Source organism: Lathamus discolor, chromosome 4, assembly GCF_037157495.1.
Source record: "Lathamus discolor isolate bLatDis1 chromosome 4, bLatDis1.hap1, whole genome shotgun sequence".
Taxonomy (NCBI): Eukaryota; Metazoa; Chordata; class Aves; order Psittaciformes; family Psittacidae; genus Lathamus; species Lathamus discolor.
In genome coordinates, this window is record NC_088887.1 from 20,603,561 (window position 1) to 20,630,790 (window position 27,230).

At 40.1% G+C, this 27,230-nt stretch overlaps 2 protein-coding genes across 8 annotated transcripts in view; one reads left to right on the forward strand and one right to left on the reverse strand.

Annotated features, from left to right (window-relative positions):
- Positions 1 to 1,106: 1,106 nt before the first annotated feature.
- On the reverse strand, positions 1,107 to 4,306 carry LOC136012724 (putative protein ARB2BP). The gene is made up of 2 exons (XM_065675792.1): positions 4,244 to 4,306; positions 1,107 to 2,248 (listed from the first exon to the last, which is right to left on the reverse strand). The coding sequence occupies exons 1-2, from the start codon at positions 4,304 to 4,306 to the stop codon at positions 1,202 to 1,204; spliced, it is 1,110 nt and encodes a 369-aa protein (XP_065531864.1). The 3' UTR covers positions 1,107 to 1,201.
- A 159-nt stretch (positions 4,307 to 4,465) lies between these two features.
- SENP7 (SUMO specific peptidase 7) overlaps positions 4,466 to 27,230 on the forward strand; it is a 46,968-nt gene continuing 24,203 nt past the window's right edge. For 2 of the 7 annotated variants that reach the window (XM_065676512.1, XM_065676513.1), the window contains exons 1-6: positions 4,466 to 4,688; positions 5,766 to 5,812; positions 8,283 to 8,390; positions 10,508 to 10,602; positions 20,704 to 20,901; positions 22,462 to 22,659. In XM_065676512.1, the coding sequence (XP_065532584.1) occupies positions 4,496 to 4,688; positions 5,766 to 5,812; positions 8,283 to 8,390; positions 10,508 to 10,602; positions 20,704 to 20,901; positions 22,462 to 22,659 (839 nt within the window). In that variant the 5' untranslated portion in view covers positions 4,466 to 4,495. Of the gene's footprint in view, positions 4,689 to 4,751; positions 4,831 to 5,765; positions 5,813 to 8,282; positions 8,391 to 10,507; positions 10,603 to 20,703; positions 20,902 to 22,461; positions 22,660 to 27,230 lie in introns of those variants that run through there. The other 5 variants (XM_065676516.1, XM_065676515.1, XM_065676514.1 and 2 more) reach the window with 5 other exon arrangements.

Consider the following 27,230-nt stretch of genomic DNA (forward strand, 5'->3'; position numbering starts at 1 on the left):
CATCTGCAGTACAGCTTTAAGTGAACTAAGCCGCCGCATAGTCTATTAATTATCTAGTTAGTACATTTTCAATCAGATACGGTAACAGTAAACTTATATTTATTAAAAAGCTTTGCTTGCTCTCAAGAGCATTCAGCTGACTGCCTTTTCAATGGAATTTTAGGCTTTTACCCATTACTGGACAATGGGATAGAAGCTTTTTCCAACAGGATTAGAGGTGACTGAAATCTGAAATGGATATAATCACAAAAGAGAAGTTTACACACTCTTTTCTCTGATACCCAATGTTACTGTTCAACATTTTGGGTTTTCTGGCTGAGAACTGAAGGGGTAGGATGAGGTTTTATCATCCATCAGAGCTCTTTTTCAGCCACTGAGTACTTTCATTTCCCACAGGATTAAACTAGAAATTCAAAATAACCATTTTGTTTACATTCACTTTAAAGGTTATTTGACCTTCTGTTTGTATAAATTGCAAACCTGGAGTATGGTCACTTAAAAACTGTTTCTTATTTCCCACCTCTGTGTAAAATTAAACAGCTGAGGGAAAACAGCTATGTCATTTTGTATCAGCTTGGTAACAGCAGGTTGCTAGTGTTGTGTTCCCAATAGCAGCTCATGCCCAGTGATCTCGCTGGTTTAGTTGGCTCTTTTTTTTTTTTTTTAGTTGGTGGTAGTATGCAGTTCCCTGAAATATTGTTCAACTTATCAGTAAATGTTTCAAGAAGGAGGGTGGATGTTCAGGCTCTTGAAAGATTTTAAACACTCTACGGTATATAGTGAGAAGGAAATAGATCCTTTACGTGCTTTTGGTATTGCAGATTTGTCCTTTTAATGAAAGCTATGTACTTATGCAAGTGTTTTCCTGATAGTCTAGTCTGATTATGCAGACATAACTGCAGAATGTTTATTTTTTTAAATGATAGAGATGAGAGTTGCTATACCTTAACATCTTTATTTTGCACAACCTAAATTTCACAGCTAACTGAAGGATTGTGGCTTACAGCTTTCAACAATGAGCTTATTTCCTGATAGTTAACTTGGATTTGTGTGTTTCTCAAAAAGAAACAAACTAGCTTCAAACTTAGAATTATAAGTTGCTCCACAGTGAGATGAGGGTCCTTAGATGACTGAAAGGTGCAGGGGCAGTTATGAAAGGAAGAGATCACTATCAAAAACAAATCAGTATACCTTTATTGCCTCACTTCTTATTTATTCTGCCTCTAGTTGCGGTAGGTGATTGTTTAGAGACTGTTGCAGTCTTGGCTTTCAGAGTGCTCTTTAGGTATTTGAAGATGGAATGTAAGCAGCAGGAGGGGGCTAAACCATGCTTTTCTGTCCCAGCAGAGACAGTATGACAGTTCAGTTTCATGACAGAACCCACAGCTTTATCTAGAGGCTTCCTGTTTGACACCCATTCACTGCAGTGCTTCTGTATCCATTCTTGTAGTTGTGGATCACTTCTAGTCTGGTGCCACACATTGTACGTGGAGTCAATGAATGCCACAGAGTACACTTTATTCATTACCTCCCCTTTTCGCTGCACTAGCAAGTCAACAAACACCAAGGCACCATGGCCATGGGCAATGAAGGCCACATTCTTGACTGCACTCTTTGAAATGAAGTGATCCCATACGTACATGGTATGCTTCTCAGGGTTGCAGCTGCCTCTCTTGGGGACCCACCAGGTAGACTCCATTGAAGTCAGTGCCTTTTGACTGGTAGACAAACTTAGCCTCTCCTTTTCAGTCGTCAAATCAACAAAGTTGTCATTGGGATTCAGTACAATGACCCCCCCACGGCTTTCAAGGGTCATTTTGATGAATGGTGTTTGTGTTCCATGCCCCAGGACTTCGCTGATAATTATCCTTTGCCCCCACTGTCCTGCACGGAACATTCCACGGTCTTGAAGGACAGTTAGGCTAGAGGAACTTGTTAGTGCATTCTCACTCATGAAAAAGAAACTTCTTGGTTCATCCTCTGTAGCATCAGTAGGAATATAAACTTTCTGCAGCATGCAGACTCTTTCCAGGAGCTCATAAACATATTGGGTAATCAAGTGTCCCAAAACTTGATAGCGTTTATGATTCTGCTCATGTGCATTCTTGTAATAATTGAAAACAAAGGACTCATTTGGATCCAGATGCCTCAGTTCCCCTTTTATGTTGAAGTCGTACTTCAGTTCCTCTTGATACTCTGAACCCTCTATTAGGTTCCTCAAGCTTACTTCATGGTTTATTTGTAACCACTACAAATTAAGAAGACTATGTTACTATAGTGATAGACCTCCATATGACACCTACATAAAGAAAACCTATTGTATAAGAATTCAGATTTAAAAGTGGTTACAAACAAAATACTTATTGATACTGGCTATTTCTTGGTAGGCTGTAGTAAATCAGCTGCTTGTAACGGCTCTCATGGATTTCGGTTACTAAACTCCAACAGCAGTACATTAATAATAATCTCTTCAGTTACTTGTTCATCTTTGAAAGTACTTGCCGCATGGAAATTGTACAATGGATGACAGAATAAGCTAGCCACGGTCATCCAGGAACAGGAGACAATAAAGTCCATGCAGCAAACGTTCATGAGATTAGACTGAGATCTCTAGTTCGAGCTAAGATCATTTTTCAGCTTACATGACTGATGAACTGATAAGAATTATACCTAGAAGTGGTTTCCATGCAACTCAAAACTTAAGCATATAACCTCCTATTTTCTGTATAACTCTTCATCATACTATTGACTGTCACTGGCTGTAGAATGGTAAACATGGGGTAAACTTTGGTGTGGTTAGAATCCCTGTGCTGTAGGACTTTTTCCTGATAGCAGATACTTGCAAGAATCAAATTCCTGTAATTATAACAATTTTAAAAATTAATTTATCATCTTAGCACAGGTTTGGATGTTTTTTGGTTTTGGTTTTTTTTTTTTTTTTTTTGGCAAATGGTTTATATAAAGTTATATTTGGCAAAGACATTGGTACAAGCTACTATATACCTTTTAATTTTTCTTACTGAAATAACAAGAGTTTTTTAGAACACAGTAAACTCACTATACCAGTAAAGCTGGTTACGAGGACAGAAAGTGATCTGAAAATTTTCATGTAAGCAACTTGAGTTGGAAATCAACTCCTGCATGGGATTCAGGTTTCCTTTTGAGCAATCTCCATTGGGGCAGAGATACTGTCATCTCTCCAAGGTCATTCCTGTCTTTTGGTTAATAGAGAGTAGGCTAGAAAATGGTACCTTCTCCTTTTTTATCTCATAAAATAAGTACATATAGAAAAGGGAAAAAATCAGATTCTATGGTAGCTAAACCATTTACTGTCTTGCCAGTTTCTTGGAATGGAAACAGCACAAGGAAGTTACAAGTGCATGTGTTTATCTATGATTTTTCCTTCTGTGGGAAGGCATGGAAGACACAAAGGAGATGGCAGAGACGGTCTGTTTGCTATACCACTGAAATACAGCCAGTTCACACAAAAGAGATCGTATTTAGTAGGGAGGAAGCTACCCGTATTCATGGTGTTTTCCCTATGCAGTAAAGTAGGAGAAAAGTGGACACAATTTAATAAAAGATGTCTGTGGATTAAGCTGAAGCACAGAGAAAGCATTCCATAACAAGTAGGAAGAGATAAATACAGTTTCCCCATGGAATGGTATGCTGTCCAGCACTTCTCAGGGCCCTTTTCTCGCCCCTAAAAGGTTGGAAGCTGTAGTTTCCCAATATACTATGAACAGGAAGTTACTATGCTCTTACTTCAACAACACTGCTTTTTCAGTTCCAAACCAAAACAAGGATACATGTTTACAAATTAAATTCTGCGTATGTAATATTGAAGATCTATGTATGTAAAATTGAACATCTACTTGAAGAAATAATTTACACAGCATTGTGGAAGGTTTCTGAGGATTTCAGGAGGTAGGAACAAACCAAGAGTGTTACATCAGACATAGGTACGACTTCCCTTCCTAAAATTGCCTTCAGGGTATGAACTTAAAAGTTTTGAAGTAATTTATAGTAGTTTATCACTAAAGAATTCACTTGAATAGCACCTTAGGCTCACATACTTTTTAGTCTGGAGGACTGATTTTGTTGAAATAATACCATTTACAGAACTGAAAAGCAGCAGTTACAGATTGCTCTAGATGCTCTACAGGTGCTCTAAATGCTGCATAATGAATTTACAATTATGAAGCTGCCCTGAAAACAGACAAACCAACCCAAAACCACCAACCAAAATCCGACAAAACCCAACAAATGGGTCTTGGTCTCCACTTGGCTGCGGGAAGACTCCCATACTGTAACATTATCATTTACTCCACGTGATTTACGTTTTTCTCCCTCAGAGGCTTATTACCGAGCTAAACTCAAAGTAGTTAAAAACCGGAGGGGGGCGCAGGGAAGCGGGGCTAACCTCGTGAGGGGAAGAAGGGTGGGAGGGGTTGTGGAGCGAGAGCTTGCGGGACGCGGCAGAGCGACGGAGCTCATGAGGGGAGCGCGGGTAGCGCCTCAGGGCGGACCTGAGCGAGGGGGGATGGTTATCGCCGTTACTGGGCGGAGCGGCCGGCGGCTCTACCGAACCGAGCGGAGGTGGTGCCCAGCCCGGAAGTACCCGGGGAAGCTGCGCAGGCGGCGGCGGGGCCTGCGTAAACGAGACCGGCGGTGGTGCAGCTGCGTTGGTGAGTGGTGTGGGTGTTTGTCCTTTAGGTGCTGAGACGGGGATAAAGCAGAACTAAAGCTGGCTGACAGTGTCCTGGCTGGCTGGACCCGGGCTGGACAGGGTTTTTATTGCGGACTAGCAAAGCCTGCAGGCGGGGGAGGGTGAGTTGTGGTATACCGGAGAGGGAAGGTGGAGTGGCGGCGTTGCTGCTGCTTTGTGAGAAAGCTGAGGAGGCAGCGGAGTTGCTGATGCTCAGCACTTGGCCTCTTATTAGTGAGTAGTCTGTTCCCTACTTAGAAGGAAAGGCCGACGCCTGGGTGAGGAGGAAGCTGGGGAAGTGTTGGGAAAGCTGAGGAAGCGGGGGTGTCGGGCAGACGCCTTCTGCCCCGCTGCTTGGCTCGGCGGCAGCCACCGGCGCGGCTGGGCGGTCTTCTGCTTTGACAGCCCTGGTGGCGCCACCCCTGGATGCGGCCTCTGCTTACCCCCAGGGCTGTCAGAGGGCTGTCGCTTGTCAGTTTCTCCACTTTGCAGGTCTCCAAATAGGCAGCACTTTCCTGTAACAGGCTGTAGATGTTGCTGTTCCCCACACCAGGGGGATGAGGCTGAGAGCTGAAAAACCGCTGAGCTGAATAAAAGTATATGAACTTCCTAGTCACATATTTCTCTTGTATTGTGGCTTTTTTCCAAGGCTTGTAGTGGCAGAGCAAGGGTCAGTGGGTTTAAACTGAGAGAACATAGATTTATGTTTGACATAAGGAAGAAATTTTTTACGATGAGGGTGAAAAGGTACTGGCACAAATAGCCCAGGGAAGCTGTGGCTGTCCCATCCCTGGTAATGTTCAAAGCTAGGCTGGGTGGGCCTTTGAGCAACCTGATCTAGTGGAAAGTGTCCCTACCAGTGACAGGGGGTCTGACTAGATGACCTTTAAGGTCCCTTCCAACACAAACTATTCGATGAATGAATTTCTTTGTACTAGCTTGCTCAAAAATTAATTTAATGTTCTTGCTTATTACCTGCTACTGTGGTCCTGCTTCCCTCTGAATAAATAAACAAAAAATTGCTAAGCTTATTTTATTTATATTTTTTCTTTTTCAGTAGAGAAAATTATGGAAGGAAAAACAGCATCCTCAAGTAATGTCAGTGTAAGTGTCCTACAATTTGCAGCAATTTGCTTTGGGGCTGTTGGTGTCTTAGGATGTTCTGATGTATTTGCACAACCAAATTCATTCTCCAGTGGTCCTACCTTTGCTTTGTTGGAGCACTCTTTCAAGAGAAATGCTTTATGCTAGTAGCAGTCAGTAGTAATGTCTACTGTTGAATGTGTGTTTTTGAGAACATTTTAAACCTTAAACTAACATCTAAAGAATTAAAAGTAGAGGAGCTGCATAACATTGTTATCTGCAGAGATGTATTCAGACTTCTTACGCTAGTGTTTAGGTTTTTGTTTTTTAATTTTTTTCTAAATTATCCCTATTAGTAGTGTTTTCTAGCAGTGAAAGCTTGGTGGAAACAAACTGTAGGCACAGCAACTGGTAAGATCAGGTAAGGTTTGGACTGTCTAGTGTTCTAGAAATCGGCTGTTTCCAGCACCTTGTTTATGTGTGTTCTCTGACCTTTGTTCCTACAGGTGGGAACCTTCAGAAAAGTACTGCTGGTTTAGATGGGGAGTCTAAGTGCGTACGCACGTGTATGTGTTGGGGTGATCCCTTTCTATAAGGGGAAAGCTGAGGCAACTGTAAATTGCACTTACAATACGTACAGACCTCTGTTGGTTACCTCTTGACTTTGTGTTTGTTCCATAAATTAATTGCAGGCACTGCAAGCCAACATCTTCTTAATGACTGCGAACACTAGGAAGATGCTGTACAGTGGGAATTTTGCTGATGAATGTATCTTGTGCTTTTTATCACTTTCTGTCTGTCCATCTGTATATATCTTTTGCGTGTCTGTTATCTGTTCTCAGTGTTATCTGTTATGTTATTACAGAGGTCATCTGAACCTCTGTAACTTTAAACACATGTTAAAATTTTGGATAAATATATTCTGAGAAAGTTCATAGTGGAAGCCCCTATTTGGGCAGCAGGTGAAGTTCTGAAGTAAGAAATTTGTACCTGGCCATTAAAGTGCAGATCAGAATAATGCATTCTGGCTGATAAAACCTGTTTATAGGCCACTTGTCAAAACAAAATGACAATCAAACAATCTAATGGTAGATGTTCTTGAAAGAAAAAAATGTCTACTTTAATCTTTGAATGTTGATTGAAAGGGAAAGGAGGTACTCCTGTTAGAATTGTTGCCTGTGCACAACACTTGCATCCTATATAAATTGAGGAATCTGTTATTAAAGGCGTTATTACAGCATTTGACAAGCAAAAGCAGTTTGAGGTACTGTGTAGAAAATTCAGGTCTAATTACTAAAACATTAAATCTTTGTTTCAAAGAAGTGTAGAGGAGGAATAAGAGCATTCGCAATTCGAACTGAAGAATTAAAGGATTATCTCATTATGGTACAGTATGTTTCAGTTGTGATCTGTCTGAAGGACTCCCTGTAGAGATAATGAACACAGTTTCTGTGTTCATGTCACTGTTTGCGTCCTTGCTTGTTACATGTAACAAGCAGGGCATTTGGTGGCTTGCAAAGTCAGTTGGTAGTACACTTGACAATGGCCGTCACATGGAGTAGCTTCAGCTTTTTCCTGGCTGAGATAGATGGTTATCTGAAAGATACACATGTTGTGATACATTCTAATCTGGTTGTATTTGCAGGTAAGGTTTTGCTTTCCAGGACACCTGGAGAAATGGCAACGCCTGCACTTTCATTCTTTCAGTTGATACTATTTGATCTGGCTTAATTAGCTGATAGGAAATTTTAATCTCTCTCCTTGTCTTGATGAACTGGTAGAAATTTAGTTTGACCACTTTTGGTCTGAATTAAATGAACATTCTATCCTATCTATTTTCTCTGAATTGGCAGTTTTCTGCCAAATACTAAGTGCTTTATCTGTCAGTAATTACTTTTGAAATGCTGGTTCCATTTTTGCAAAGGTTGGCAATGACAGTAGATGATACCATTGCTGATACAATTTTGAGAACATAGTGTATTTATGATAAATCATCATATCAAAATACTTGCACTCTTATAAAATATATTTGCTCTACATCCTGATTTCTCCTTTTTTTTTTTTTTTGAGAACATGCATGGCGTGACATTCATCACAGCATTCAGTTACTTTGTTTTCTCTTTGTAATTTTTTAAGATGAGATGATTAAACTCGAGTGAAAACAAATGAGAGGGAACTAAGAAATTGTCAGTGCCAGTAGATTGGTTGTCACCTTTTGGGCACTCATTTGAAGGTGTTGTGAAGTTACTGAAATAAGAACTTATTCAGACAGTTCATGTGTTAAAGCTAGCTCCTCATGTTGTACAGCACATGATTTGGGGATAAAGCATCCATGAGCCATGCATTTAAATTAAAGTTATAGGTCAGTGCTTTCTTTGCAACTTGGTGAATTTGCCTGGCAGTTAAGAAACTTTGTACGTGGCACTATGTCAGATCGTAATACCAGTGGATAATTTAGTTTCGTCTTGTGTGCAATATCATCTGTTTTCAGTTTCATATACCAACGAAGAAAACAAAAACCAAATCAGAGGATTCCCAAGTTCACTCCCCTTTGGCAAGGTTCACAGACTCCCACCATTGGGACTACCCTTTAAAAGAGGTAAAGAGAAGTTCTTTGAAGTATGAAGTCCATAGGAGAATGTTGTATGGGGTTTTGGTTCTGTTTTGCAGGATGGATTTTTTTTCAATACTGAATGATATATATGTGTATACATATATATATATATATAAAGTTAGTTATATGTCTTCTGATTCCTGAACTTTTAGGTTATATTTAGCTCACTTATCAAACTTCCTGTTACGGTATGGAAATATGTTTTACATTGAGTTTTTAATTAATCATTATTTTTATCTAAGAGCTTAAGCATTAAGAGAAAATAGGAAGCATGATATTTGACAGAATTTTAGGTGACAGAAGTAGCTGATTTCGGTTTTAAGACCAAAAGACTGTAAAAGTACTTATATGGCATTTAGCATTTATTTATCATATGTGTCTTTATCATCTCAGTCACTTATGGAAATGAATATTTGATTCTATAAATGTGTTTCAGGTACAGTAAACATTTTTAAAATGCTAAGTTTTGGAAATGTATTTTGGTACTCTTGAGTCCTTCAGCTCAGCATTAAGAGTTGCTGGTTGTTGTTGGTTTTAGTGATTTCAGAGTCATGGAATAGACAAACAGGTTCCCCTACAGAGGAGTATCAAAAACCTAGTGAGGGAAGTTAGGAATTCTTTTTATTTACGATAGTGGTGATAATGTGACTCAGGTCTCTTGGTAGGTAGGCCTTTGAGCATGTTGCAATACGAACTGATTGTGTGGTTCTGTACTGTTAATACTTTAAGTGAGCAGAGCATCCAATTACAATCAGGTTTTAAAGCTGAAGTAAGGTCTCCTGTGGTTACAAGGAGCAGCCTTTTAGGCGGAGCCAGGCAGCATTTGCATGGAATTCCTCCTGTCTTTCTCCCTGCCTCTATAAAAACAGTGATTAAACCTGGTGAACTGGAAAAAAAAAAGAAATCTTTTTCCTTGTTTTGTGTATACTGTCTAATTTTCCGTTTCTCATTTTTCCTCTGTCTATATGTTTCAGATTTTCCCATGTAATAGAGGGCTTTGTATGCTTTAAACACTGACTAGTCTTAAAAAAAAAAAGATTGCTCATGAAGTATCATAATTAGAATAAATATTGCTGGTTTATCCATAAAGCCTGTTCTAGCTGTATTTAGTGTTGCTGGAGTCTGCTCCATGTTGTCGTAGAGATTTTGTGCAGCTTTTAGTGATTTGGGCATATAGGTCTCTAACATGTTCAAAGACCAGTGCTATGAGGTGTACTAGATAATGTTTGAAGATGGGAGGTGGTGAGAGCACCTTCAAAGAATTTCTTGCTCCTAGCTGTTGTAGTAATGAGGGTATTTTCCATTAGAGTCAGTCCCTATATGACAAGGAAAAGATTGACTTGGGATGCACCTTTCAGGCCTCACTGTAAATTATGCATGGGCATAAATTTTTCAGGTGCTTTTTCAACCCATGCTTTAACAGAAATGAAAATAAGTTTGCTTTCAGCCTGACTGGCATAATTTTCAAACATCTGTTTGGTTTATTTTTATGTAAAAAAAAAAAAGTGAGGAATGATTAGAAAGTAATGGCAGAGGGAGAGAAGTTTCTGGAATTGCAGAAATAACTATATGGCTTAGTGGGGCATCACTTAATTTGAAAAAAATGTAAATACATTCTGATAAGGTAAGAGGATTTGGAAAAAAACAAAGTCTTGCTGTTGTGGTTTTTGCCACTAAAGTACCAAATATTCAAATTGCTTTTCCTTATCTGAATTTTTTATCTTTGTGTGGAATGTAACTAGTTTGGTTAACCTCTGCTTTGTTTGATTCCATGCATTTATCTTGCATATTTGTGATTATGTAAAACAGGCCTAATACTTAAGTGCCTGTTTAGCATAGTTCTTGTTTAAATAGGGATATAATTGAATTGTTCTGTATTGTCAATTTTCTTTAGGAGAAGAAAGTTCCATTCAAGGTCAGGTGGTATGTGGGTGCTTTAAATCAAGCAAACTAATTATTCCCAAAATCGTTGTATATACTCATTGTGGCTCTGCTTATCTGCATCAGTTGCATTGTTTCAATGTCTGGCATTGTTCCCTCTTTCTAATATAACACCTATTATGACATATTGGAACCTGCCAGTTTTATTTGTTTTATTTCAGTGCACATTAAGTGCCCGCAACAGAAAGTATTACCTAAAAGGAAAAAAGCAAAAGGACTGCAACAGACACAGCTCTAATGATGAAGAATTTATTGGGTAAGAAGTCATCTTAAAATTGGTTCTATGTATATTTAGAGTTTCATAATCTTTCTTGAGGATGGGTATCTGCTCTCTAGCTAGTTGTGTCACACACATTGTTTACTCAACCTTTGGAGAATCATGTTTTAGTGATTTAATGGCACCTGTAACTTTTTCTTTGTTTTAACGTAACACAAGACTGCTACATTGGAATGTTAGTGCAACACTTACTAGAGGAATTGCTGCTTGTTGACTTGATTGGAATACTGAAAGGTGTTTGTTACTAAGTGTAAATTATCATTCTAGCCCTAGGTATTTAGGACACTTAAGAAGTTTGACAGATTATCTTTTGCTTGTCACTTTTTGCTCTGTAGTCCACAGATGTTAACCTGCCTTTGCCATCTCTTAAAAAAAACCAAAACAAATAAACAACAACCAGAGCAATATGATGATTGGTAGGGGAAGGCCATAAAAAGCTAGAGGTCTTTCACCTTGTTACAGTCAAGACACCTAAGTGAGTAAATAAGACTGCTGATATGCCACTTCTTTATACTTTGTTGCCAAGAGCAGGTATCTCTGTTTCTTTGAGAGGATGACAAATTAGTCAAAATCATCTTCTGTGAAGCTGTCAACTAAGTTATTGTTTATCTGAGAAAATTTTGAAGCCAAGTGTCAACTACATTGACAAATAGAAATGAAAATGTAGAACTAGATTCATTAACAGCTATGAAATATAATGACTTTGTGAATAAATGAATTATAGTTATCTTAACGAAGCAATTTTTATTTCACAAATCATTCAACTCTAAACAAAGAAGAGTGTGCATTCTCTGCCCCATTTTCTGATTGGAAGATTACTTGATTATAAGTGATTTCTTTTTAAGAGGCTGTTGAAAACAAAGTGCACAGGTAATGAAAATACTTAATGACAGTAAATGGTTTTGACACTGAATTTGGTGTTTTGCAACCTATGAATAGTCATTGTTTAGCCTGATGTTTATATTCAGAATGCTTCCAGCTGTTGCAGGGAAGAGCTGAAGTTATAAAAGATTCTGAATTTATTTTTCATACCTCCTTAGAGGCATAGCTATTAGTTAACATGTAGTTACTTCAAAATGCTTCTCTCAGTAATTTTGATTGAGGGAGTGGCTCAACCTAGCCAAGTATAAAAGCTATGTTAATTGCAGTTTCCTGAGTTTTAATTATGCTCTGAAATGGTTGATACCTGATATGAATCTCTAAAGGCCTTTCAGTAAGCTTTGAACTGACCTTTCAACATTGAGTTACCTTTGGATCTGTTACGTATGTTAAGAGATGAGAGAATTTCAAGTAGCATTTGTAGATGTTTCATCATTTTTACCAAAATTCTTTCCAGCACATTAGTGAGAGATGATTTAGACTGTAAAAAAACAGTTAACATTCAGATATCAAACCTGTGCATTTTTCACTTCCTCAGAAAGAGATGTGTGCTTAGAGACTAGCTGAAGGTACTTCATAAAATGAACTTAATTTACCATATGCAAAAAACCTTTGTTTTAAGTTTTCTACATGAGTACCCAGTGTTTCTCATTAAGTCAAAATCAACACACTGACCTAGTAAGTAGAAAGAACACACAGGTTCTAAAGAGGTGGTGTTTGTTGAGCCAAAGTCAGAACTAGTAACACTCCTCAGAAGAGGAAAGAGTGAATTAGCATGCTGAGAATATTTCTAATGCAAAAGTTTCTCTGTTCCTTTTTTCATTTGCAATGAAAAGCAGTAAATAAGTCTTAATGACTTATTTACTAGTTGCTATTGGCTTCTGTTTTAATAACAGTATTCTTTATTGATAGGAGCTAATCTCAAATGTTTAGGTAAGCATGTTTCATCTGAAATAGAAGTCAAACATTTTCCCCAAAGGGGTACAAACAATTAATAGTTTTAGGCCCCTTGCTTTGCAAGGTAGGACAATACTTGGGTTTTTTCCCTGTCATTGACTTGTTAGGAGCAGCTAATAGCATTTTTTTATAATTTTTTTTTTTCACCTGTTCCATCCTCGCATGTGTAAGTATGTTTTCATTACCTTTGCTTAGGTATTTTTTTTTTTCAGTTTTGTGGAGGTAGATAAGAAGTGATATGATAGGTGCTTGCTTTACACAGAATCACAGAATCCCAAGGGTTGGAAGGGACCTCAAAAGATCATCTAGTCCAACCCCCCTGCAAGAGCAGGGTAACCTACAGTACATCACACAGGAACTTGTCCAGGCGGGCCTTGAATATCTCCAGTGTAGGAGACTCCACAACCCCCCTGGGCAACCTGTTCCAGTGCTCTGTCACTCTTACAGTAAAGAAGTTCTTCCTGATGTTAACGTGGAACTTCCTATGCTCCAGTTTACACCCATTGCCCCTTGTCCTATCACTGGATATCACTGAAAAAAGCCTAGCTCCACCATCCTGACACCTACCCTTCACATATTTGTAAACATTGATGAGGTCACCCCTCAGTCTCCTCCAAGCTAAAGAGACCGAGCTCCCTCAGCCTCTCCTCATAAGGGAGATGTTCCACTCCCTTAATCATCTTTGTGGCTCTGCGCTGGACTCCTTCAAGCAATTCCCCGTCCTTCTTGAACAGAGAGGCCCAGAACTGGACGCAATATTCCAGATGCGGCCTCACCAAGGCTGAGTAGAGGGGGAGGAGAACCTCTCTTGACCTACTAACCACTCCCTTTCTAATGCACCCTAAGATGCCATTTGCCTTCTTGGCCACAAGAGCACATTGCTGGCTCATGGTCATCCTCCTATCCACCAGGACCCCCAGGTCCCTTTCCCCTTCGCTACTTTCCAGCAGGTCACCCCCCAACCTGTACTGGTACATGGGGTTGTTCTTCCCCAGATGCAAGACTCTACACTTGCCCTTGTTAAATTTCATCAAGTTTCTCCCCGCCCAACTCTCCAGCCTGTCCAGGTCTCGCTGAATGGCAGCACAGTCCTCTGGTGTGTCAGCCACTCCTCCCAGTTCTGTGTCATCAGCAAACTTGCTGAGGGTGCACTCAGTTCCCTCATCCAGGTCATTGATGAAAATATTAAACAGCACCGGTCCCAGCACCGACCCCTGAGGAACTCCACTAGTCACAGACCTCCAGCTAGATTCTGCGCCATTGACCACAACTCTCTGCCTTCTTCCTTTCAACCAGTTCTCGATCCACCTCACTACTTGATCGTCAAGCCCACACTTCTTTAGCTTATCTATGAGGATGCTGTGGGAGACAGTATCAAATGCCTTACTGAAATCAAGAAAAACTACATCTACCGCTCTACCATCATCCCTCCACCTAGTCACTTCCTCATAGAAGGCTATAAGGTTGGTCATACATGACTTCCCCCTCATAAAACCATGTTGGCTGTTCTTAATGGCCCCCTCATCCTTGATATGCCTAGTGATGGAGCCAAGAATAAGTTGTTCCATCACCTTTCCAGGGATGGAGGTAAGGCTGACCGGTCTATAATTACCTGGGTCCTCCTTCTTGCCCTTCTTATAGATTGGTGTGACCTTTGCCATCCGCCAATCCTCAGGCACCTCGCCCGTTTCCCACGACTTACCAAAGATGATGGAAAGTGGCCTAGCAATGACCTCTGCTAGCTCCCTCAGCACCCGTGGGTGCATTCCATCCGGACCCATCGATTTACAGATGTCCAGATTGCATAGCTGATCCCTAACCCAATCCTCATCGACCAAAGCAAACTCCTCCTTTGTCCTGACTCCTTCTGGGGCTATAGAAATCCGGGGCCCTTGGGGAGAGTCTGCAGGAGGGACCTTTGTTTTTTCTTTACCAAGATGCCTCCAGTCTTAATTTTGTGCAGTTTACTTGTTGGGTCTGCTGGTGGGACATGCTTTTAATGTATACTTTGCTTGCCTTTTTTTCTGCTTGGTACTAATTTGTGTCTTTTGAAATGTCTTTTGCGTTACTTGCTCACTTTATTCAGTGGACAATTTAACAGGTAATTCAGGGATCTCTGTCTCAGCCATTGCTTATATATGTACAGGTTGGTTCAAGTGTAGATATTTTTCCTGAATCTATTTTTTGCTCAGTCTTAATGTCAGGATTTTTCAAGAAATGCTGCCAGATGTCATTCCCCCTTTAGAAAGGGAAGCCGTTGAAAGCTCTGATGCCACTGTAAAGCTCTGAAGATATCAGGTCGTAACCAGTTGTCCTGTCAACTTCTTCAGTCAAAAACTGATGCCACATAAGAAGTGATGCCTTAGTCTGGCAGTAACATCTTTAAGAATAGCCAGTTGTACATGGTTTTCATTCTTGTTTGTTGAAAGTTTCTCTCCTTGCACAGATTTCCATTGCAAAGCTAGTTGCACGTGTTTTTGTTTTGTTTTGTTTTAATTCTAAGATCATTTTTAGAAAGATACTTGCTTAACATGTATAAATCCATTTAAAGCAAAGGAGTGGGAAACATTACAAATTCTGTACCTAATAACAATCAAATAAACCAAATTATGTTCAGCCCTGGAGCTTGTCAAGGTCTATGCTGATGTGAATGTGGGGAAAGAATGTCAGACCTGAGTTTCCAAGATGGCGAACAAACTATACGTAATGAAATCCAGTTTCACTGGAAATCTTGTGTCTGACTCCTTTACCTCCTGCTTTGGGCTTTCTCTGTCATAATGGTGTTATTAAAGTCCCTACAGGTTGGTATCTTTTTTTTATGTTACCTTTACAAATCCTGATCATGCAATTAAAATAAAGACTCTGTAACCATGTATGTTCCCACTGGACTAATTACCTTCCAGGTTCACTCTAAATTTAGTAAAATTTCGTTATGACACCTTGTGCTTGACAAATAGAAAAAAAATACCTGGCATTTCTATGAGGTGGAACAAGGAAAACAGAAATTATTTAGTTTATTTGGAAAATAAACTATTGGGCTCAGCATGATTCTAGGTAGGAGAACAGAAGTATTCCATAGAGAATAACACAGTTTTGTTGTCTCTTACTGCTCTAAAGGAATAATTTTAAAATGCTTCTGGTTTTGTTTGGTTACTTTTTAAGGAGAAACTTTGATTCACATCATCTTATTAGTATGGCCCACTTCTGCAACTGTTTTGTATTTGGAGGAAAATTGAAAAATGCTGTTTAAATACTTCAAAGTTTGATCTGTAATTTTAAGTCCTTCTTGAGGAAGAGGAGAAATATGTGGCTTAGTTTTTCATTGCTTTGTCTTTTCTGGTACCCCAGAAGATGAAATGTCTTTCCACTATAGCTCTTCAGTAACTGGACCTCTAAAGTAGTTTGGGCCTTATCTTTAAGGAGGAAATTAAAGCAGAAGTGTAAATGTCTAGTTTCTTAAGATGAATTTGCATGACTTGATGACTTTCACCTTGTAATAGCCTTTAACTGTTTTACTAGTTGCAGATTTTCTTAATGGTCTAATAGGTTCTTAGGTAGCTGGATTTTGGATTTAGCAGTTATAGAGTAACAGGTATAGGCAAAAGAAGAAATGTATATGTGCCTTTTCCTGACTCTGCCTAAAACTTTCTGAAGCAGTTCTGTAGTTTAGATCAGTCGTCTAATGAGACTGTCTTTGTACATGTGGCTTCTCATTGCCTTCATAGAGTCAGTTCAGAAACCCTGGATTACTTTTTTTTTCACAACAGCTAATTAGGGCCAATCTGTAATATAACACTTTCACCTCTGTCCAGATTCATGGCATCAGATTGTCTTTATTTAGGTTGGGGTATTTTGTGTGGGTTTTTTTTTTTTTTTTGTTTTTGTGGGGTTTTTTTTAGTTTGGTTTTTTTTTTTTTAGTAATCCCTCAGCATTTTATTTTTATATTGAAGCAAAGTTTTAGCTCTTTGCCACTTAGTTTTAATTTGGAAAACTTCTAGAAGAAGTCAAAGAGATTAGAGGAAACTGCCTTCACTTAAACTCAAGTTACTTAGCTTTGAATGGGAACCATTTAGGTTTATTGTCCTTTGTCTAGATAGTGGTCTCAAAGGTGTGGTGTGTGCAAGACAATCAATTGGGATGCAAGAAGGAAATATATTTTGCACAATTAATTGCTTAGTCTTTATTGCATCCTTTTAAAAATTTCTATTTATTTCCTAATGTATATTATTAGTACATCTATATAAAAATTAAACATACTGAAGCTACGTGCTCGAAATATATTTAGTGATAGAAATGTATGATTAAGAAAAATGAAATTTGAAGACCACTGGTCTAGGATATGCATAACAGAGCTCAAAGAGGAAGCAGCTAATTGCATGCGTGTTAAGGTATTAAGTGATACAGACATCTAGTAAGATTGACCAGCATTCATATCTTACATGCAGGTTGTCCAAGCTATGGATAGGAACCTTGCTGTCTTTTCAAGTTCAGTGAGGGGTTATGTGTCTTGTTAACATAGAAAGTGAACAGGAAAAGAAATCTCAACATGCTGCAACTAATGAAAGAGCAAAGTAAATGATGATGTGAAATGTCTTCCCCAAGTTTGGTGTGTTTCACTAGTAATGTGGCTCCAGATTTTTTTTTTTTTAAGTTCAGGTGTATCCTGCTGTTCTCCAGCAGTTTTTATGCTACACTTATATTTGTTTACCACAAGGTACCACATAACCATGCTGTTGAACTGAATGCAGCATGTCTGTGGGACAGCTGTAATTTCTGGCAAGTTGCTTACACTGCTTTCAATCCACTGAAGAGTAACAGCAATTTGCTTAATAAATGTCTCTGTAGCATGCATGTAAGAACTATGTAGTAAAAGGTTTTCTATAGCTATAAAGGAAGGATTCTTGCTCTGCAGTATGAACAATTCAGTTTGTACAGCAAAGCATGCAATCCAAAAAGCAATTTTTGCCTCAATTTTTTAAAATCGTCAAATGAGCCTGAACTTCAGTGTCTGCTTAGGACCAGCCCTGCAAAAACAATTCCAGGTCTCATCTGTTTGAAAATAAAGTCAATCCTTACAAATTATCTATGATATATAATGCTTACCAATTTATAAGGAAGCTTTCCAAATTACTGGTCATGCTGCACAATTAATTCTTTATGCAAAGATTTGAATACCAATCTAGCAGTATCAGCAAAGTATAGATACTTGTTTAAAGAACTTCAGTAGTGTAGTGAGTTTTTACTAACTTTGTAATTCATAATTGTATGCTGTTTCTTCACCAAAATTCAATAAAAATTAGTTGGAGCTTCAGAACTAGGAGATTGTACTAGCTTCTTGATTCTTCCACAAGAAGAACATAAACTAATTTTGCTGGAAGACTCACACAGCCAGTCATTCACAGTCTAGGAGGTTCCTCGAGTGCATTGATGATAATTTCTTAATGCAAATGGTGGACGTACCAACTAGGAGAGCAGCGCTGCTAGATTTAGTACTCGCCAACAAGGAGGGTTTGGTCGAAGTGGTGACGGTCAATGGCAGCCTTGGCTGCAGTGACCATGAGATGGTGGAATTTAGGATCCTGTGTGGGAGGAATAGAATACCTAGCAAAGCCACAGTTCTGGATTTCCGAAGGGCCAACTTTGGCCTCTTCAGTCAACTGCTAAGGGAAGTCTCATGGGAAAGTGTACTAGGCGGTAAAGGGGCTCAAGATAGTTGGTTAGCATTCAAGGACCGCTTCTTCCAAGCTCAGGATCGGAGCGTCCCAATGAGTAGGAAATCAAGTAAGGGATCTAGGAGACTGGCGTGGTTAAACAAGGAGCTGCTGGGCAAACTCAAGTGGAAAAGGAGAATCTATGGATTATGTAAGGAGGGGCTGGCCGCTTGGGAGGAATATGGGACAGTTGTTAGAGGATGTAGGGAGGCAATTAGGACAGCTAAGGCCTCCTTGGAACTCAATCTTGCTAGACGGGTTAAAGACAATAGAAAGGGCTTCTTCAAATACATAGCAAATAAAACTAACACAAGAGGCAATATAGGCCCACTGCTGAACGAAGTGGGTGCCCTGGAGACAGAGGATATAAAGAAGGCAGAGGTGCTGAATGCCTTCTTTGCCTCTGTCTTTACTCCTGCAGACTCTCCCCGAGGGCCCCAGATTTCTATAGCCCCAGAAGGAGTCAGGACAAAGGAGGAGTTTGCTTTGGTCGATGAGGATTGGGTTAGGGATCAGCTATGCAATCTGGACATCTATAAATCGATGGGTCCGGATGGAATGCACCCACGGGTGCTGAGGGAGCTGGCGGAGGTCATTGCTAGGCCACTTTCCATCATCTTTGGTAAGTCGTGGGAAACGGGCGAGGTGCCTGAGGATTGGCGGATGGCAAAGGTCACACCAATCTATAAGAAGGGCAAGAAGGAGGACCCAGGTAATTATAGACCGGTCAGCCTTACCTCCATCCCTGGAAAGGTGATGGAACAACTTATTCTTGACTCCATCACTAGGCATATCAAGGATGAGGGGGCCATTAAGAACAGCCAACATGGTTTTATGAGGGGGAAGTCATGTATGACCAACCTTATAGCCTTCTATGAGGAAGTGACTAGGTGGAGGGATGATGGTAGAGCGGTAGATGTAGTTTTTCTTGATTTCAGTAAGGCATTTGATACTGTCTCCCACAGCATCCTCATAGATAAGCTAAAGAAGTGTGGGCTTGACGATCAAGTAGTGAGGTGGATCGAGAACTGGTTGAAAGGAAGAAGGCAGAGAGTTGTGGTCAATGGCGCAGAATCTAGCTGGAGGTCTGTGACTAGTGGAGTTCCTCAGGGGTCGGTGCTGGGACCGGTGCTGTTTAATATTTTCATCAATGACCTGGATGAGGGAACTGAGTGCACCATCAGCAAGTTTGCTGATGACACAAAACTGGGAGGAGTGGCTGACACACCAGAAGGCTGTGTTGCCATTCAGCGAGACCTGGACAGGCTGGAGAGTTGGGCGGGGAGAAACTTGATGAAATTTAACAAGGGCAAGTGTAGAGTCTTGCATCTGGGGAAGAACAACCCCATGTACCAGTACAGGTTGGGGGGTGACCTGCTGGAAAGTAGCGAAGGGGAAAGGGACCTGGGGGTCCTGGTGGATAGGAGGATGACCATGAGCCAGCAATGTGCTCTTGTGGCCAAGAAGGCAAATGGCATCTTAGGGTGCATTAGAAAGGGAGTGGTTAGTAGGTCAAGAGAGGTTCTCCTCCCCCTCTACTCAGCCTTGGTGAGGCCGCATCTGGAATATTGCGTCCAGTTCTGGGCCCCTCTGTTCAAGAAGGACAGGGAATTGCTTGAAGGAGTCCAGCGCAGAGCCACAAAGATGATTAAGGGAGTGGAACATCTCCCTTATGAGGAGAGGCTGAGGGAGCTGGGTCTCTTTAGCTTGCAAAAGAGGAGACTGAGGGGTGACCTCATCAATGTTTACAAATATGTGAAGGGTAGGTGTCAGGATGATGGAGCTAGGCTTTTTTCAGTGATATCCAGTGATAGGACAAGGGGCAATGGGTGTAAACTGGAACATAGGAAGTTCCACGTTAACATCAGGAAGAACTTCTTTACTGTAAGAGTGACAGAGCACTGGAACAGGTTGCCCAGGGGGGTTGTGGAGTCTCCTACACTGGAGATATTCAAGGCCCGCCTGGACAAGTTCCTGTGTGATGTACTGTAGGTTACCCTGCTCTTGCAGGGGGGTTGGACTAGATGATCTTTTGAGGTCCCTTCCAACCCTTGGGATTCTGTGATTCTGTGATTCTGTAATTTGTGATAGGGGAACCAATATTTATCATGATTACCAAATACGATGCTACAATATGAGTCCTTGTTTTCATATCCTGCAAATGCTCAAGTGTACACTTTCAGGACAGTTTTTTAGACCGTAGTGACACCATTTCTAACATTTTGCAATAAAAAGATGCACCAAGATTTCCATGTGTCTGCACTGAACATTTACCTCTTCAGAATCACATATGGATGTGTTAGTCATAGATGCCAGAAGAAAAAACCTAGGAAGGCTGTCCTGGTCAAGAGATGTTTGTGTTTCCTCTTCTCCAAAGAGAACTGTTTTGTAAATTGTCAGGGAAGTGAACATAATTCTGGTGAAGATACAAGATCTGATGCAGAGACAGTAAACTTATAGAAAAATGTTGTTGAATCCGTGTGACTTTAGGAGTTCTCAGCACCCTATTATTAATTTATTATTAAATGGCAGGCAACCCAAAGTTATCTTGATGAATGTCCTGAGGACAAAAATAGGAAGAAAATACACACAGATGCAGCCTAAAACTGGTGCTAATTTTTCTGATGCTGTCAAGCTGCGGTCAGATCAACCACCCTCATCGTCTGCTGCTAGCATAAAGATTTGGCAGATTTTAAACCCTACTCTCCAAAGCCTTTTTCTGTCTAAAAGGTATGTTGTCTTCACCTTGTGTCACTAAAAATAATTTTCCTTGCAGTTGTTTTTTCATGAGAAAGTGTTTTTTGTACCACAGATGTCTTGTTCATGAACCATATTTTCATTCTCATGTCATCTGACTTGATTCAATTCCCTTGGACTGGTTCCTTTTGATAATCATTGAGAGAGATGGTGCAAGGCACGCTGTAGTGCGTCCTTTTATAAAAAGGCTTCTAGGTGGTCAGGTACTAACAGGACCAATTAATTCTGATTTAGCCATTGGACTCTCAAATTATTATTATTATTTTTTCTTTTATCTTGTGAAAAGAATACACTTGCTTTGAATTCTCTTTTCTCAGAGAAGTTATCAAAGTGTATTTTTACTGTTACTGTTTCAGACTCCATGAAAATAGGAAAACTGGCATAAACGGTCAGAAAAAAAGTGTATTGAGTTCAGTATCTCTCCTTCTCCCCTCCACACAGTGGCCAAATTGCAGATACCAGGGAAAAGTATGGCTGTTGCGAATGAGTTTTCTCTCCGAGCTCCTAATGGTAACAGTTTAGGGACTTCCTTTATTGGAGGTTACATCCAGGCTACACTAGTGTTCTATATTCGACCTTTCTTCTCAATCATTATCCTCATTGGTTATCACCTGTGTGCCTCTGCAACATCTTGTCTGTAAGATAGTCTCCTGATTTGAAGTAAATTTACATCTTGGTGCAAGAGCAGATCCGAATGCTCTCCAGACATCACACAGTCTGTGCTGGAGTGTGTTTTGTGTGTGACTATACACGACAGAAGAATTACACAGTCAATACCCAAACAACAGTTTTGTTTACAACAGATTCAAAGAGGCCATGATGTTACGTCCTTATGCAGAATAAATTGCAATGAAAGTGGTAGAATTTAAATCGCAGTATGAGAAACTAAATGTGTAAATCAAGAGCTGTACAACAAGCTGGCTGCACTGGCATTGTATAAAATAAGTTGTGCTGCTATTACATATGTGTGCTCAAGTGAGCAGTTGTATCTTCATATTTCTGGTTAACGTATTGTTGATGCTTGTCTTCTCTAACCCTTGCTTGTTTTGTTGAGCCTTGCTATTGCTGTACTGTAGAATGCCATCTGAAAGTTGAAGAGGGGAACAAAATCTAATGCTACCTTTTTGTGTAAGTGCTTGAGAAAATTCAGTGTATTTTACTGGAGGCTTCTTGTTCGGGGGAAAATCAAGACTGTTTTCTCTATAGGTCTAATAAATGCGTATAGCTAAATATACATGAAAGCTAGAGATAAACATTTGTCAGTTTTTAAACAAAAATTATGTGTTAGAGACTATGTGCAGTATGAATTGTACCTGGCTAAGGTGAAATAATATGGCTAGTTTTTCTTACCCTGGTCTCTTGTTGCCTTATTTTTTTTTTGTTTGTATTTATCTGCTTACCTTGGATTTAAGTTCCTTGATGGAATTTTGTTTTGTCTCTAAGGGACTGCAAGTAATGATGTTTGATGATTACCAAGTTTCTTTCTCTAGATTGCAGTGCAGTATATATGATTTACTGTTATATATGTGGCAGGCAACCGAAAGTTATCTTGACGAATGTCCTGAGGACGAAAGTTGGAAGAAAATACATTGACAGCCATGTAATAATTGATGCAAATTTATCTGCTGCTGATAAATTACAATCGGGTCAACTACCCTCATCATCTGTTGTCAGCCTACAGACATGTCAGATATTAAATTCTCCTCATGAAAGTTCTTTTCTATCTGAAAGGTATGTTACTGCTGATTTTGCTAGTTTTCCTGAAATGACATAACTTCACAATGGAAAAGAATTTCCCTGAAACAAGTTTTGTTATATTCTTGTCTTGAATCATGAGATCAGTTTCCTGAACGCAAACTAACAACTAACATCCTGCTCCAGTGAGCAGTTTTAATATTGCATTTGTTCTGATATGCTGTACTTGATGTTAATAGTCTACTTGTAATGAGTTTCTGTTTACAATAGATCAGTGTTTTAATCTGTGGAGATGGCCAAGTAATTCAAATGCGTTTAAGTTGGGTTTGTGTCCAGAACCAAGTCTTGCTTTCCTGTTACTGTTAATATGTTCTGACATGATTTCAAGTAGCTTCTTTTGCAAAATTTCTACATATTCCTCTCTGTGATAGTTCATTTATTTTCACACTGATCCACCAGAGGTCTCAATCCTACAGTGCCATTGTTTAAGGGCTGTGTGTACTTTTTTTTGCGTAACATCTACTTTTCCTCTTTCCTCCCTATGTTTAGGTTGATTGAGTGTCAGAGTAAGGCTTGACATATAAAACTAGCAAAAATCAGGTATTAGAATTGTATAATGCTTATTTCAGTCTAAGATGGTAGTTGAATTCAGAGTAAGCTGTTTCCTCTTGTTTTTTATAGCTGCCTCTTTGCTCAACAGCAAGGTAGCCACAGGAACAAATAGCAAGAAATTTGAGGGAAGAAAATAGGAAGAGGAAGGAAAGAAAGAATTATTTGTGAGGGCAACAATAATCAACAGATGCCAGGTTAAAGAAATCTTAAAAATTCTTGAGAAAAGCAATTCATATTCCTCATTCTGATACACGAACATTTTAGAGGACCTAAATTAGTGAGAATTCCTGTCTTTTTCTCCCCCCCGCCTTTTTTTTTTCTGTTGGGATCCCCATTGCTGCTTAAATTAATGTGACAAAGCAGCAATTTAAATGAGGGATTTAGAACAGTTCAGTACACTCTCATTTTAGAAGTTTTATATTTGTTGCTAATAAATATTTCTCTATAACTTTGGGCTGACTGAAGTGGGAGGAATTTGAATTGTTGTGGGTTTTGATGGTTTTGGTTGGTTGGGATTTTTTTGTTTGTTTGTTTTGTTTTTCTTTGTTTTACTACAAAGTCTTTGAGATATATAATGTTAATAACCTATTTTTCCACTTGGTGTTGTTCTGGATGATGGGAGGTAGTGCATTGTTCAAGAGGAAAACATGAACTCATGTATGTAGCCCTCTAAATTTGAGAAAATGTTGCATATTTTTTCAAGCTCATATCTGAAGGTTGGCTATTGAGTTTTTTATTAAGCACAAGAATGGTTTGAACTAGTCAATTAGTCAATTTTTCTAGTAGTTGGTGTACTTTCAACTTGCTTTAGATTTGGAGTAGTTTATTGTTTGAAGGATTAATATGTTGTTCCTGTTCTTTTATAGTATATTAAGTAAGAAGTTTGTCATTAGCAGGATTTTCCACCCATCCCCAGGGACCAGCACATTACTGCAAGTTGTAATAGATACCATATAGAAAATGGAGAATTTAGGAATTGTTTCAACATAGACATGACTTAATCTTGGTCATCTGTCTGTAACTAAGGTCTTGGCACTGATTCTTTTGGTATCTCTTCTTTCAGAGGGGAGGAAAAGCTTCCCCTTATAAGCATGCATATGTATGTACATGGTCATATAGAGATTCTTCTGTATCGTCAAAGTAGCTAGAATGCATGCTCTGTTTTACTGAAAATTGTGCCAGTTTTGTATTAAGGAATTTAAAGCATTGTGTGTAATCACAAGAGGGTGGTAATAATTTAATCTTTCACTGTCCAGTAGAACTTGCTGCAAGTTCCCTGTTTCCTTTTTTGCTTTTGGTATTACAGAACTGCTGGATTTTGCATTGCTTGTTCGTTGCAACTGAGTGTGAAATGCATTTAAGTCACCACTGACTTATCAATGTAACTAATGAATTTGAGGTAGGTTTTAAATGTAAAGAAATTCAGGGGTTTAAGGTGTTGTTTCTCATGGCTGTTAAGAACACTTTAGTAAATAATGACATAGATTCTAAGGTTACGCATATATCCGTTACCTGCGTTTTAAACTGAGTTATCAGCAAAGATTAGAAGTGAAAATAAAATGTGCAGAATTTGTGTATAAAGTAAATATATGCATGGAAGCCTGTTAGCTGAAACATTCTTATTGAAATGTTTGCTATTGATGAAATGCCAGAATTGTGATGTTGCTGTAAAACAAATGCTAAAAAACACATAATGGTTTTGTATGTCCTTTTAAGGTAGTCAAATCTAGATAGCTGTTATGCATACAAATATGTAAGTTGAGAGAGAAATGTGGGTTCCAAAATCCAGTTTTCTTTAGTGAGGTTGTTTCAGAACTAGAGCTGCCTGATCTATGGAAGACTGTGGAGACCTCCTTGGATGGATAAGGAGCTGCTGAGGAAAATTCAGAGGAAAAAAGAGGCTTATAAAAAATGGAAGCAAGGACAGGCGGCCTGGGTAGAGTACAGGGATGTTGTCCGGGAAGCTAGGGACCAGGTTAGGAAGGCTAAGGCCCAGTTAGAATTAAACCTATCCAGGGATGTTAAGGATAATAGGAAGGGATTCTACAGGTATGTAGCAAACAAAAAACAGACTAGGGACAAAATAGGCCCCCTGAGGAAGCTTTCGGGAGAACTGGCTACATAGGATTTGGAGAAGGCTGAGGTTCTGAATAACTTCTTCGCCTCGGTCTTCACTGGCAAAGGCTCTGACTGCACCACCCAGTTCTTAGAAGGCAGATGCAGGGACTGTGAGAATGAAGACCTTGGGCCCACTGTAGGAGAGGATCTGGTTCGAGACCATCTTAAAAATCTGAACGCACACAAGTTCATGGGACCTGATGGAATCCATCCGCGGGTCCTGAAGGAGCTGGCGAATGAAGTTGCTAAGCCACTGTCCATCATATTTGAAAAATCATGGCAGTCAGGTGAAGTTCCCGACGACGGGAAAAAGGGAAATATAACCCCCATTTTCAAGAAGGGGAAAATGGAAGACCAGGGGAATTACAGACCAGTCAGTCTCACCTCTGTGCCTGGTAAAATCTTGGAGCACATTCTCCTGGATGGCATGCTAAGGCACATGAAAAACAACAAGGTGCTTGGTGACAGCCAGCATTGCTTCACTAAGGGGAAATCCTGCCTGACCAATTTGGTGGCCTTCTATGATGGGGCTACAGAATTGATGGATAAGGGTAAAGCAGTTGATGTCATCTACCTGGACTTGTGCAAAGCGTTTGACACTGTCCCACACGACATCCTTCTCTCTAAATTGGAGAGATATCAATTTGGTAGATGGACCACTCGATGGATAAAGAACTGGCTGGATGGCCGCACACAAAGAGTTGTGGTCAATGGCTCGATGTCCGGCTGGAGACCAGTAACGAGTGGTGTCCCTCAGGGATCGGTGTTGGGACCAGTCTTGTTTAACATCTTCGTCGCTGGCATGGACAGTGGGATTGAGTGCGCCCTCAGCAAGTTTGCCGATGACACCAAGCTGTGTGGTCCAGTCGATATGCTGGAGGGAAGGGGTGTCATCCAGAGGGACCTTGACACGCTTGTGAGGTGGGCTGATGCCAACCTTATGAAGTTCAACCACGACAAGTGCAAGGTCCTACACCTGGGTCGGAGCAATCCCAGGCACAGCTACAGACTGGGCAAAGAAGAGATTCAGAGTGGCCCTGCAGAAAAGGACTTGGGGGTGCTGGTCGATGAGAAAATGAACATGAGCCGGCAGTGTGCGCTCGCAGCCCAGAAAGCCAACCGTATCCTGGGCTGCATCAAAAGGAGCGTGACCAACAGGTCGAAGGAAGTGATCCTGCCCCTCTACTCTGCTCTCATGAGACCTCACCTGGAGTATTGTGTGCAGTTCTGGTGTCCTCAACATAAAAAGGACATGGAACTGCTGGAACAAGTCCAGAGGAGGGCCACGAGGATGATCAGGGGACTGGAGCACCTCCCGTATGAAGATAGGCTGAGGAAGTTGGGGCTGTTCAGCCTGGAGAAGAGAAGGCTGCGTGGAGACCTAATAGCAGCCTTCCAGTACTTGAAGGGGGCCTATAGGGATGCTGGGGAGGGACTCTTCATCAGGGACTGTAGTGACAGGACAAGGGGTAAGGGGTTAAAACTTAAACAGGGGAAGTTTAAATTGGATATAAGGAGGAAATTCTTTCCTGTTAGGGTAGTGAGACACTGGAATTGGTTGCCCAGGGAGGTTGTGAGTGCTCCATCCCTGGCGGTGTTCAAGGCCAGGTTGGATGAAGCCTTGTGTGGGATGGTTTAGTGAGAGGTGTCCCTGCCTGTGGCAGGGGGGTTGGAACTAGATGATCTTGAGGTCCTTTCCAACCCTAACTATTCTATTATTCTATTATTCTATGAGTTGCTCAATATACAGAATGAATAATAACACTTACCAAACACTTGTTCTGCATATTGGCCTATTAATGATTCTTCAGTTAATGATTCTTTGGTAATTTCTTCATAATTCTTATATACTATTCATTACTGTGGTGTCAGAACAC